This window comes from Chaetodon trifascialis, chromosome 13, assembly GCF_039877785.1.
Source record: "Chaetodon trifascialis isolate fChaTrf1 chromosome 13, fChaTrf1.hap1, whole genome shotgun sequence".
NCBI classification, from domain to species: Eukaryota; Metazoa; Chordata; class Actinopteri; order Chaetodontiformes; family Chaetodontidae; genus Chaetodon; species Chaetodon trifascialis.
Genome location: NC_092068.1, coordinates 27,516,484 through 27,529,836, shown reverse-complemented (window position 1 = coordinate 27,529,836; position 13,353 = coordinate 27,516,484). Strand labels below are relative to the sequence as shown.

At 49.5% G+C, this 13,353-nt stretch overlaps 1 protein-coding gene across 1 annotated transcript in view; it reads right to left on the bottom strand.

The window, feature by feature from the left end:
* LOC139341451 (pyridoxal kinase-like) overlaps nt 1-12,901 on the bottom strand; it is a 25,094-nt gene extending 12,193 nt beyond the window's left edge. The window contains exons 1-2 of the mRNA XM_070977997.1: nt 12,292-12,901; nt 5,033-5,087 (exon numbers count right to left, since the gene is read on the bottom strand). Of these exons, the coding sequence (XP_070834098.1) occupies nt 5,033-5,087; nt 12,292-12,372 (136 nt within the window). The 5' untranslated portion in view covers nt 12,373-12,901. The remainder of the gene's footprint in view (nt 1-5,032; nt 5,088-12,291) is intronic.
* Between the last annotated feature and the right edge of the window lie 452 nt (nt 12,902-13,353).

Below are 13,353 nucleotides of genomic sequence, written 5' to 3'. Positions count from 1 at the left end.
ACACACACACACACACTCACGGACTCGCTCGCTCACTCACTCAGTCGCTCGCAAACTCACTCGCTCACTCACTCGCTCACACACTCGCTCGCTCGCTCACTCAGTCGCTCACTCACTCGCTCACACACTCACTCGCTCGCTCACTCGCTCACACTCGCTCGCTCACACACTCGCTCGCTCACTCACTCAGTCGCTCACTCACTCGCTCACACACTCACTCGCTCGCTCGCTCACACACTCGCTCACACACTCGCTCGCTCACTCACTCACTCACTCGCTCACACACTCGCTCGCTCTCACACTCGCTCGCTCACACACTCGCTCACACACTCGCTCGCACACTCACTCGCTCGCACACTCACTCACTCGCTCACACACTCGCTCGCTCACTCACTCACTCGCTCGCTCGCTCACTCACTCACTCGCTCACACACTCGCTCGCTCACTCAGTCACTCGCTCGCTCACACACTCACTCGCTCACTCAGTCACTCGCTCGCTCACACACTCACTCGCTCGCTCGCTCGCTCACTCGCTCGCACACTCACTCACTCGCTCACACACTCGCTCGCTCACTCAGTCACTCGCTCGCTCACACACTCACTCGCTCGCTCGCTCACTCAGTCGCTCGCTCGCTCACTCAGTCGCTCGCTCGCTCACACACTCACTCGCTCGCTCACACACTCGCTCACTCACTCGCTCACACACTCACTCGCTCGCTCACACACTCGCTCACTCACTCGCTCGCTCACTCAGTCGCTCGCTCGCTCACTCACTCACTCGCTCACACACTCGCTCGCTCACTCGCTCGCTCGCTCACACACTCGCTCGCTCACTCAGTCACTCGCTCGCTCACACACTCGCTCGCTCGCTCTCACACTCGCTCGCTCACTCAGTCACTCGCTCACTCACTCGCTCACTCACTCGCTCACATGCTCGCTCGCTCACTCACTCGCTCGCTCACTCACTCGCTCGCTCACACACTCGCTCGCTCACTCGCTCGCTCACTCACTCACTCACTCACTCACTCAGTCACTCAGTCACTCGCTCACTCATTCACTCACTCACTCACACACACACTCACTCACTCACTCACTCAGTCACTCAGTCACTCGCTCGCTCACTCACTCGCTCACTCACTCACTCACTCGCTCGCTCACTCAGTCACTCGCTCGCTCACTTGCTCGCTCACACACTCGCTCGCTCACTCACTCAGTCACTCGCTCGCTCACTCACTCGCTCACTCACTCACTCGCTCATTAACAGCCCACAGAGACACTGACACACATGTAAAGTCGACCACCACAGTGACCTTTACATGACCCTGATGACCTTCTGTGTGAGAGCAAACATTTGCAGTGAGACACTTAAAAACACATGAACACATGAAATAAGATGCCGGCTGATTCACTGACTGAGCTCAAAGTATTTCTACGCTGCTGTACTGCTGTTTTACAGTAAAGACCTGAGTGTGAGCTCACATCCTGCTGCTCCACGTTCGGTGAAGCGCTACAGAAAACGTCCAGTCAGCGTCTCTGATCTCTGGACAGATTGTCCCGTTAGTCTGAGGGACTCTGAGACGTGTGGACTTCAGTCAAACATCATGCACCAAAGAGCCTCAGAGCACAGGAAACTTCCACTTCCACTCAAAACACACACACACACACACACACACACACACACACACACACACACACACACACACACACACACACACACACACACACACACACACACATACACATACACAGGTCTCAGTGCAGCCACAGTATCTGGTCAGGCAGGGACAGATGGGAGGCTGGGGGAGGACGAGGACACAGACCCTCTACTTTACAAACACACCCACAGTGTGTGTGCAGGACTGTACTGCGCTTGTGTGTCTTTGTGTATCTGGGCATGCGTTCGTGTGTGTGTGTGCGTGTGTGTGTGTGTGTGTGTGACACGAACGCCAAAGTAAGCATCTGTCTGCGTATGACATGTTTGCTGCAGGCCGATGATGTCGCAGCTCCAGGTGAGTCACAGCCAGGTCACGTGGTGGGGGGTTCTGGTTGCTAAGCAACAAGCCGGGAGAAAGCCAAAGGGGCTAAGAAAGAGAGATGAGCAGTCAGAGTGGTGTGTGTGTGTGTGTGTGTGTGTGTGTGTGTGTGTGAGATAAGAGCTGCTTCTGACGTCATCATTCGCTGCTGTCGCAATTCACAACGCCTGCTGCTGTTTACTGCTGCGTCCTGTCGCTCTGCCCCACCCCCTCCATCTCTCCCTCCATCATCTGCTGTCTCTCTCTCCCTCTATGTACGGTGTACCCCCCCATCACCAGCCCCCCCTCTCAGATGCGCACGTCCTCTTCAACGTGTCACACCAAATCACACACTCTCTTTGAAGAAAGTGCAGATGTTGGGTTTCAATATACAAGATGTGATGAAAGGAGTCTCTGCATTTTTCTGCTCAGGCCACTGAGACAAATACCACTACACCGTGGAGGTGAGGACGTTTCCCACTGAGGAAGACGTTTCCTGTGACTGCCTTCGTCCTCAGCTGCATCCCTGTGTGCTCTGTACGTGGGGTGATATTCACAGAGAGCATGAAACACTTGCTTTATCTTCATCTCATGGTCTGAGAGTCAGCCGGGACTCACAGGACTCTGGTCCAGGTCGTGATCAGACGGACAAGAGCAAACACACGTAATTCATGTCAATGGGGCTGTAGGGGGGTCGACGAACACATGGAATATGGACCACCTTTTGTCTAGCTAATGTTAGAAAATGCTGTGCAGTGTTTGGCACCTGATGAGTCGTCAAATCCGTGGATCTGGACTCAAACTGAACTTCCTGGATGCTCCAATCAAAGCAAGGCCTTGAATTATTTTAACAAAACCTCACTTTAACCCAGTTTTGCTGTTTTCCACAGATAGCGATAGTTTCCAAAGAACTCATCGAGTCTCTGGATCATCCTGAATGAACGGTCTCTGTAAGCATCAGTGCCAAATAATAAAAGAAATAAAAAGTCATTATTGAGTTTTCAGTGGAGCGATGACCTCTGCAGAGAGACCTGGTCCAGGAAAACCTCTTATGTCATCACTGTTTCACTCAATTCAGGCCACAACTCCTCCACACAGCTCAAATGTCAATTACTCATTTTATTGGTCTCTCCACCTGATGGAGCTACACGAGTCCCACACCTGCCCAAAGAGCGAGCGACACTTACTGAACAGCACACCTACACTGAAGCTTTGCCCTGGTCTGCAGCATCACTGCACAGGACTTCCACATCTCAGGCTCAAAGTCATCCATCTCAACAATGAAATGACAAAACCAGCATCTAAACTGGCTTGTTTCAATCCAGATGTGAAGCAGCTTGCTGACCTTTCCTGGCTTGAACCAGGAAACCAGGACTTAAACACAGTGCAGAAGGTTGGGATTACATGAGGGGGTCGAGGCCACCCGCTCTGTGCCACCCAACACTGTGACGACGACAACAAACAACAACAAAGAAATGTTGACACGCCACAGCTGACTGACTTCCCAAACAGAGCAGCCGCTGACATTTTAACTCGTGTGTTTGAGATGATGGAACACCTGAAACGATTATTCTGCTGATGGAAACGACGACTACTGTCTCTGCAAACGATCGGCCGCTTTCAGTTCAACGAAGTATCAAACATGGCGCTCTACGCCTTTATTGGTCTTTCTGTCGGTGACCTCAGAGCGACTCCTCGCAGAGAGAGAAACTCACCATGTGCCGATCACGTGCTGCCGTCCTCAGTGAAACAACAAGCAGCAGCTGTGCTCTGTTAGCATGAATAACATGAGCTGAGACCGCCTGTCACACTACTCATTCAGGGGGCCGGAAATTAGATCAAAATATTGAAGTAAATGTGACACCAAGGGATGACGCAGAAGCCCCTCTGGCCAGTCAGCATTTCTGTGGCGAGTGCGATCATCCGACACTGTGATCAGCGTTAAAACACAGGAAGTGAGCACGTTTGGCCTTGGCAAGGCCTTCAGAGTCAAATGCAGTGCTTTTTAAGACTTTTTAATGACCTCAGTAAAGATCATTTAAGACCCCAAAACGCTGAAACAGGTTCTTTGAAGAGCCAGTTTACTGAGCGCTCACATACGTCATCATTTGGCTTGAAGGTGCCGTGAAGGCAAAGCAGCATCTCAGTGACCTTAGGAGTGACCTTAAAAACACATTTTTATAGACAAGCCTTTTCTAAATCTCCATTCTGGGCTTTGAGGTTTGCTCTTTTTGTTGTCTGCTTTGCCTCTCATTGGGCTGTTTCAATCTTCGATTTTTACCCTTTTGTTGAACCATTTTTAAGCTTTGTATGTGTTAAAAAGTGCAGGTCGACACACATACTTCATCAAGCAATTGAACACCAGCTGTATCAATCATGCATCGATCGTCCATCTAGACCGATGATGTCAACATATCTCTGTGTAAAGCAGCCAATCATCACGCTGCACTTTCTGTTTTCACGATAATCAATAATTAACACGAGCAGAAGATCCTTCTGTGAGAGGCAGTCGTGAAGGGGAAATTGCAGGATGCAAAGAAACACAACATTTTGTCAGCAGTGATAGAAAGCAAGTCCCTAATGAGACCCTGTCCTTGGTATAAATGTCCACATCGCCTGTCCTGTGCTGTCGCTGCCTTCATGTCTCTGTTTTCAGTGAACCCACCTCGAAGACACAAGAGAGCCCGTTTACAATGTGAATGGAGTTCAGCCCCCACAGCTGCGTCTGTGTTTGAACGCTGCTCTGGTGTCAGCCTGAGAAGTCAATGACCCCCCCCCCCCAAAAAAAACCCCCAAAAAACACTGGACTCAATCAGCTGTGGACTCGTCAGCCTCAACAGGGCCAGTGCCTCGACGACCACTGTCTCTCTAACGCTGACTAACACCTCGTCACGACACCACGGACTGACTCATACCCACCCGCACGCACGCAAGCACGCACGCACGCACGCACGCACGCACGCACGCACGCACGCACGCACGCACGCACTCTAAGAAAAATGCCATTTCATCTGTCTTACCTGTGTGGTTGGAGAACTGGACAGAGTTGATGGAGTCCACCTCAAATCCTAAAACCTGGAAAGAGGAGACAGAGAGGAGACAGAGAGGAGACAGAGAGGAGACAGAGAGGAGGATTTCAGGCTCAACTGTACTTTCAGTATCGTAGTACAAGTACACCACACTCCTGTACTCGCAGTATGCAAACTGTGCAGCAGCAGTCATACTGCGATTCAAGCTGGACTGGCTGTAATTTACAAAAAACAAACCTACAATAAGTGTTTTTTGGCCAATCAGAAACAAGCTGGGATCACACCACATGACGTCCGATGGCCTTTAAATTACTGCAAACCCGTTCGCACCCCACTGCGTGTGCAGGCTAACATGGCTGACACTGATCCTGACTGGTGTTCACCCTCCTGCCAGCTCTGGGAAATCCAACGCCTCACCATGTTTCTCACCTGTCCACACCTCAGTATGAAAATAAGACCGTCCCACCACCCTGACCAATGTCCACAGACCCCTTACATTTAGACGAGGGGACACACGGTGAATCCTAACATCAGCACTGGGCTAACACTTGCTTTGGATTGGCTGAACTGGTTCAGGTCACGGTCAGATACCTGGCTGACAGTGGACAGTTCTGCTGCCCAGAAATGAAAACATGGACCAGTTTACTTGTGTAGTATTGCAGTACACGTACCCATCACACAGTACATTCACAGTACGTCTGAGAGGCTACAGTCACCAGAGACGGTATGGATGCAGTCATTGGTGGAGCATGTTTCTGCAGCGCCGGGGCAGCAGATCGCTCACGCCGGCTCACGTCGCCTCTGCGTCACACACTGAAACCTGTGAGCCACGTTTTACAGAAAGCACCAAGCACGAGTCAGCCTCCTCCACCTGCACAGCTTTTGGCAGGTAAACATCCCTAACGTGCTCATCTTTGCTCTGATTGGTGGGTGCTGTTTGAGTGAATGACCTCTTGTCATGTTACAGCTAATGTTCTGCATACTGCCGTCTGCTGGACTGGAGGGGAACACATCAAAAAGGCAGTTAAGCCTCCCATCGAGCTTACAGGTAACTTTTTTTTTTAAGAAGAAGAAAGGTTAAAAACACAGGACCTTTCTGGAAAAATATTTAGGACAGTAGGAGAGACAGGCAAAATATGTGAAAATCCCAGGACAGACGGGCACGTTGACAGGTCTGCTATGTTCACCAGCTGGTTGGTAGCTTTCAGGTATGTCTGCAGTTTGACAGTTCATGACGCTTTCAGAGCATTTTAGCTGAAAACAGCTGGAATACAATAAAACTGCACCTGTCACAGCACACATGGCGATATGATCCACTGATGATGTGAAAATACTGATCAGCTGCTTTAAATCTACACGTTGGCTGTGATGTGTGAGGAGATGAAAACAACAGTCTGACTTCAGCTGAAAACCTGCACAGACCTGAACTTTCTTTTTCTCATTACCACGGACGGACGGACGGACGGACACGTGACCACAGACGAGCACAGGCAGCTGTTATCTGAAGGATTCATTTAATTGGACGGAAGCAGGAAGCAGCAGCAGTGAATGAGTTCTTTGTTCTTTTCAATTGACTCTAACTTTGAGGTGGGGGGGGGGCTTGTCGCTTCCTGAAGTGTAACGTGTATTCTGAAAGGTGAAATACTGCATTTGTACTGCATTTGACCCTGTGGCTGATAGAAATCTAATCCACCAACTCTGCAGTAAATCCAACCTTTTAAAGATTTTTATGGAGGTCAAACTGGAGACGCTCAGTTCATAGCCAGCATTTCAAGGCCCTGCTGAACACCATCATGCATTCTGCTCACAGATGTACTGAAATATTAGAAACACACTCTGTTCAGTTCAACAGTATGAGCTCCAGCCTCCACAGCCTCAAAACTTCACCAGCTGACTGAGTACGACTGATCGTCAGCTGATCCTGTAGATCATGCGGCTACGTCTTTACTTTATATTGACTTAAGGATCAAGTCAGAAGAGATTTGAGGGTTTGGATTCTGTTTGCATGTGAATGAGACACAAACGCAGAGGAAAACGTTCGTTTTTATCTGGATACATGAAGTCACGTAGACCCAAATCCTATTAAGTGTTTGTTTGTGTTTGCTGTGAATAAAAGCGTGTTTGAGTGTGTCAGAAGAGCCTTTAACACAGGAACAAGCTGTCTATTACAACGTGTTCCTTTGGCGGAGCAGGACACAAAGTGACTGCTGATGTCAACCTGATGGGCTAAGAATATGTTATTTAGGTCACATCCTTTCTGGCTCTATTCATAAGCCTGAAGTCAGCGACACAGATACACTGATGCTGAGCAGAACGCATGGTCAGGGACTGCAAAGAGGACCGACAGGAGGCAAACACTCAGCCTTTTGTGACACGTGTGCTCCATCCCAAATGAGGAAGGCGTCTTCCACTGGCCCACGAAGCGTCTCTGTCATCAGCATGTGTCGCAGCACAGGACCATCACCTGAGTCGACACACATGCTGTTTACTGCGTCACGGCTGAGCTGAGGGCTGTCTCCAGTCTTCTGCTGGACACGGACACGTCTTTTCTGTTAACGTCAGGTTTTCTAGATTCTTCACGTTTGCATTTACAGCCCAATTCCAAAAAAGCTGGGGGACTATATAAATTAAGCAAAATATGATCATTTGTTAATCCTTCTCGACATAAACTGAACTCAGAGTCAATATATTTCATGCTTTTCCTCGTCAGCCTCAGTGATTTCTGTAAATATCTCTTATTGTGAATCTGACACGGCGACACGTTTCACAGACTGAAAGATGTGGAACGCTCCAAAAACACCTGTTTGATCATTCCACAGGTAAACAGGCTGATAACAGGTAACAGGTGAGGGGATCATGATTGGGTGTGAAAGGGGCGTCCTAGAAAGGCTCAGTTGATCATAGAGGATGGAGCGAGTTCACCACTTTGTGAACACATGAAGGATGAAGGAGATGAGCACATGAACTCAGAGACTCTTCAGGAAACTGCTGTCAGTCAACACAGTTTGACTATTGATGACTGATTCTGGTTTTATTGACATGTTAGTCCAGACTTATATTTCTCTGTCGTCTGTCGCCTGACGCCTGCGCGCCTGCACGTCTGTCGCCTGCACGCCTGATGCCTACACACCTGACGCCTGCGCGCCTGCGCGCCTGACGCCTACACACCTGACGCCTGCGCGCCTGACGCCTGCGCGCCTGACGCCTGCGCGCCTGACGCCTGCGCGCCTGCACGCCTGCGCGCCTGACGCCTGCACGCCTGACGCCTGCGCGCCTGACGCCTGCGCGCCTGACGCCTACACGCCTGACGCCTGCGCGCCTGACGCCTGCGCGCCTGACGCCTGCACGCCTGACGCCTGCGCGCCTGACGCCTGCGCGCCTGACACCTGCGCGCCTGCACGTCTACACGTCTGTCGCCTGCACGCCTGACGCTGTGCTTCTATGTGAAAGCTCAGCCTATCCAGTCCAGCTCTGAGGCAGCCTGTCTCCATCTTCAGTGATGTCACCAGGAGGAATCCAGCCGCAGCCAATCACAGCCCTGCTCCCTCAGATCACCGTCTCTTGCCTGCTGACAGGCGTGAGATTCTCTGTCCTGTCAGCACAGAGAGAGGGATGCCCTGCACGTTCCCTGACAACATCATCATCATCATCATCATCATCATCATCATCATCATCATCATCTCCCCTCTCTGAATCATGGTTCTAACTGAGAGCTGCTCCTTCACTGACTCTGGATTTTCTGTTTATTAGTTCAAAATAAAGAAAATAACAATAAAATTAAAAATAGTGTCTTTTTCCTTGTCCTTCACGTCCACATTCACAGACTCAGCAGCCAAACACACTTCTAACACTGTCCTCTGAGACACCTCTGGACTGGAACTGACGTCACGCCTACATTTCCACGGTCGTTATTCCTCTTAACATCTCAGCAGGTGAAAATGTGGCGCCTGAACATTTTGTCTCCGTAGATTCAACTATTTAAAAGTCCTTTCAATGCAAATTACCAATAGTCAATATTTCATCTCTGTAATAATTTGAAGGTGAAAGCAACAGAGAGACTTTCTGCATGACTGGTTCAAGTTCTCACCTGGGGACAGGTGCACAAAGAAATCACAACATGTGGATGACTCATAATAGTTCATATAGCTCAATGAAGGACTATTTAAGGCCTTGAATCAAGGCAGCATAACTCGCATGACTAAAAGGCTGTCTCACAGATAGCGTGTGCATAATCAAACATTCATGTGATCTTAATATTTAGCTCGTTTACAGATGCTCTTGATAATTACTGGCACCAGCAAACACGGGCTGCAGCATCATGACTGTAAAACTGCTCTCTTTCTTCTTACACTCGACACGACTGTCAAGTTAGCAACAGAATCACTGTCGATCTTTATTTTACGGGGTTTATTTGTAAGGGACCATGTGGAACAGTAATAATAAATGTTGCCACAATCTATAAACACCTGATTTTCCTCCAAAGATCAGTGAAGTGTTATTGAAACTAACACTCAACACACAAACATGCGTGTTGGTATTAACGCACACGTGAAGGAAATCCTGGATACTGGTGTCTTTAAAAAGGCGCATCCAACAGTCAAACTGATGTCGACTGACTGAGCTGCTCGGGTTAAGCTGGAGGCTTCGTACAATGTCCTGGTTAACCTCAGCGTCTAGTACGAGCTTTAGGCAGCTGCCCTGGTAAACATTATTTTAACATTAGCCTGGTTCAAACAGGCCTTAATCAGCCGTAGTAGAACTTTAATGGCTGCACTGAATTCTGGTGACACGCATCAAAGCCCAGCAGCCATTAGGATAACCAGCGAACACACCCTGAGGCGCCACCGGCTAAAATACACCAGCACTTCTCACAACAAGTGAGCGTCTTTCAGGACGATGGGACGTGGACTGTAGGTCTGTCCCGGCCTCAACGTCTCGACGGACTGCCACACCGCCGCTGGTGGAAAATATGAAACAATCACCATCATCATCATCATCATCATCATCATCATCATCATCATCATCATCATCGTCATCGTCATCGTCATCATGGCAATTATAGAGCCGAAGCAATCGCTGTTATCATCGCACTGTCAACATCAGGTGCGTAAAACTGGCACAGCTGGGAAGAGCCAATAACCTCTGTGTCCCTTCATATAATATCAAACCAATGGCTCGTCTTGAATGCATTTGCTGTTTTTGTCTTTATTCTGGTAGTGGAGTTCTTTGTAAAGCAGTCAGCCGACTGAGCCTTCAGGTAAGAGCGTTCTTACTGCTACTACAGGTAACACCACAGTCACTGGTCCCTATTATCAGGCTGCTGCAGACCAGCTGAGCGGAGCTCTGAAATCCAGTGTGTGGTCAGCTGACTGACGCCTGCCACCCTCCACTCTCTGTGGGTGACCCTCCGATAAGGGGTCAGTCGCACAAACGATCGTGTCCAAAGAGGTTAAAGTTACCAGTTAACACGAAAACTCATCACCTGTTTTCTTCCGTTCCATTGGCTGCTGTGGTGAACACCTCGCCGTCGGTCAGTTTCAGGGTTATTGAGATTAACCATTAACACTGGAAGGAATCCGTGCTTGCTGTGGTAACATTCAGCTTACTTACGTAGAAGCTACGCAGTCATTTAAAACTATGTTTGTGTCTTACGCCGGCCAGCCCATCAGCACAGTCCATCATGATGGTTCACTTGGATTGAGGAGACCATCTAAGCCACCATAGAGTGGCCCGGCTCGGCCTGGACCTGATCAGAGCGGGCTAAACCAGGTCTGTGGAAAAACTGTGCTGGCAGACTGCGGCCGCTGAGAGTTCTTGATTCTGATTGGATGGCGGGGGCCCATTATATCTCTGTAATGTATAGTGTAATGGGACACCTGACGCAGGTGACGGCTTGACATTCCAAATGAATCACTGATTTAACAGAGTTCAGATTAAGAGCTCTGAGTCACTGATGAATGTGCGTCCTCTCTGCGGGACATCCAGCCTTCAACAGGCCCTGATACTCATACTGCTCTCACTACTGAGGAAGTTTCCAAAGGTTCGTGGTCCCGACGCGATGCTCACATGATCGATGGGACCACAACTAAAGGTGACTTTAGGATTCTGCAAAAGCAAATGACAAGACAGCCATTGGTCGTTAAACGAAGCGCCCGCCTCGAATCAATCAATAATCAATACATTATTATATTCTCTTCCACTGAACTGTCCAGGCCATTTAGAGAGCTTTTAACCTTTGTAACACACACACACACACACACACACACACACACACACACACACACACACACACACACACACACACACACACACACACACACCTGCCGTCATTCCACTGATTATTTGTTCACCCTGTATTACACACTGCAGGAGGCTTAATGTGTGGATGCTCTCACACATCACGACCATCACACCTGCCCGTCCACCTGCCCGTCTGTCTGACGCTGTATGGAGACCTGATGCAGCCACACTGTGCTGGCTGGTTAACTGGTTGACTTCTTCTGGGTACAAATGTCTCTCTGCCCCGTGACATCATCACTACGTATCTTATGGAAGGTGTAAAGTGTCACTGACAGGTAAGTGAGGCCTCAGGTTCACCTGTCAGTCAAATGCTTCTTTCTCCATGTCACAGTTAGCATCACTGTCAGCACTCATGCAGGCAGGGCTCATCTGATTAACATGAGGTCCATGATCAGACACCACGCCACTTCTGGCCAACAGACTCGTCCACATTCAGGTATTTCTACTGAGTGCATCAAACACACGTACGACTTCTCGCGATGGACAGGAAACAGAAAAACACGCTGTTCCTCCTTCACTTACAGCCTAACTGTAAGACACCGTCCAATTAAAAAGACAAGGACAACGAGGAAACAGCAGCCGCCGTCAGCTCGCCCATGTTTCTGCTCCTGGACGGGGTGAAAAAGGGGGATTGTGTCGTCGAGGCGACCCCCTGAACACCATCGTTCACGGCCTTTTACACGCACAGCAGGGAAAATACAACTATCCGTGACCACGTTTAACTCATTCAGCGACGGCTTAGGCGGATGACCGATTTCCCTTGAAAAGACCGAACTTTGTGCGATGCTGTTTCCGTGAACCGTCACAAAAACCCGTATTTCCATCCGTCGGCTTCATGTTGAGGGACGGTGGCGGTCAGATTTGGTGGGCAAAGGGGAAGCAAGCGTGTCAGACGGGGTCGTGTCTCGTCGCTGGCTGTCCGATAATGGGTTCATGTGGATTGTATTTACCTGTAATGGGAAAGAGGCGCTCTTGTTGCCCACATATCCCCGGACGACATGGCTCTGTATGGACAGAACACGGCATTCCATGGCGGCTCCCGGTCAGCCGAGGAGGGACGCAGATAATCCGTTACTTCAACGATAATCGCGTCTACACATAACAACGCGAAAAATGACTGAATCCAAACACAGCGACAGAAGCTAGCCAGGAGCAACGTTAGCTAGCTAGCTAAGCGGCGGTGTGTGTCTCACGCAGGATGGCGGCGTGTGAGCGCGTGTTGTGGTTGTAGCGGGTGATGTGCAGAGACTGTCTATGATTGGAGAGAGAGCGCGCGTGCGGCCTCACGCACAAACGCGCGTGAACACACACACAACAGAACAGCGGGAATCGGTTTGGACCGACCGTTAATTCTGCTGTTAGCCTCGCCGTTAACGCTTAGTTCACTGAGGGCTGAAAAAAAGTGTGTCACGACCTGGACAGACAACCGACAGGTCGCGTGCAGCTGCATTTCTACTGAAGGACAAGGACACACACACACACACACACACACACACACACACACACACACACACACACACACACACACACACAGGCGGCGGGATTCTGCGCAGGCAATCTAAGAGACCGCCTAAACCGGATTACGTCACCAGAGGACCACGAAACGCGTCCTGATCAACACATCTGGAATTAAATAAAATAAAAGAGACAAGTCTCTTCTATTTTATTTTAGTCTGTCACTCCGTGTACAAACGTTATTTTAGAAAATATTGTTTTAGACATTCATTCGTTTTTGTTTTTTCCTTATCAAAATAAAAGACAAACGGAAAAAATGCTCATGTTTGAATCCTTCACAGTGTAGTTTAAGGCGCGCGCGCTGACTCACAGCTTCTCCATCAGAGTCGTGACTGAGGGGGACACCACACAACACAGCTGGCCGTGATGGAGAGACAGAGTACACCGAGTACACAGAATACATCGAGTACACGTGTAGACAAGTACAGACTGCAAGTAAGACAAAGAAAAAGAGAAGTAGAAATGAAGACAGAGCGACTAATGGACAGCGCCACCTG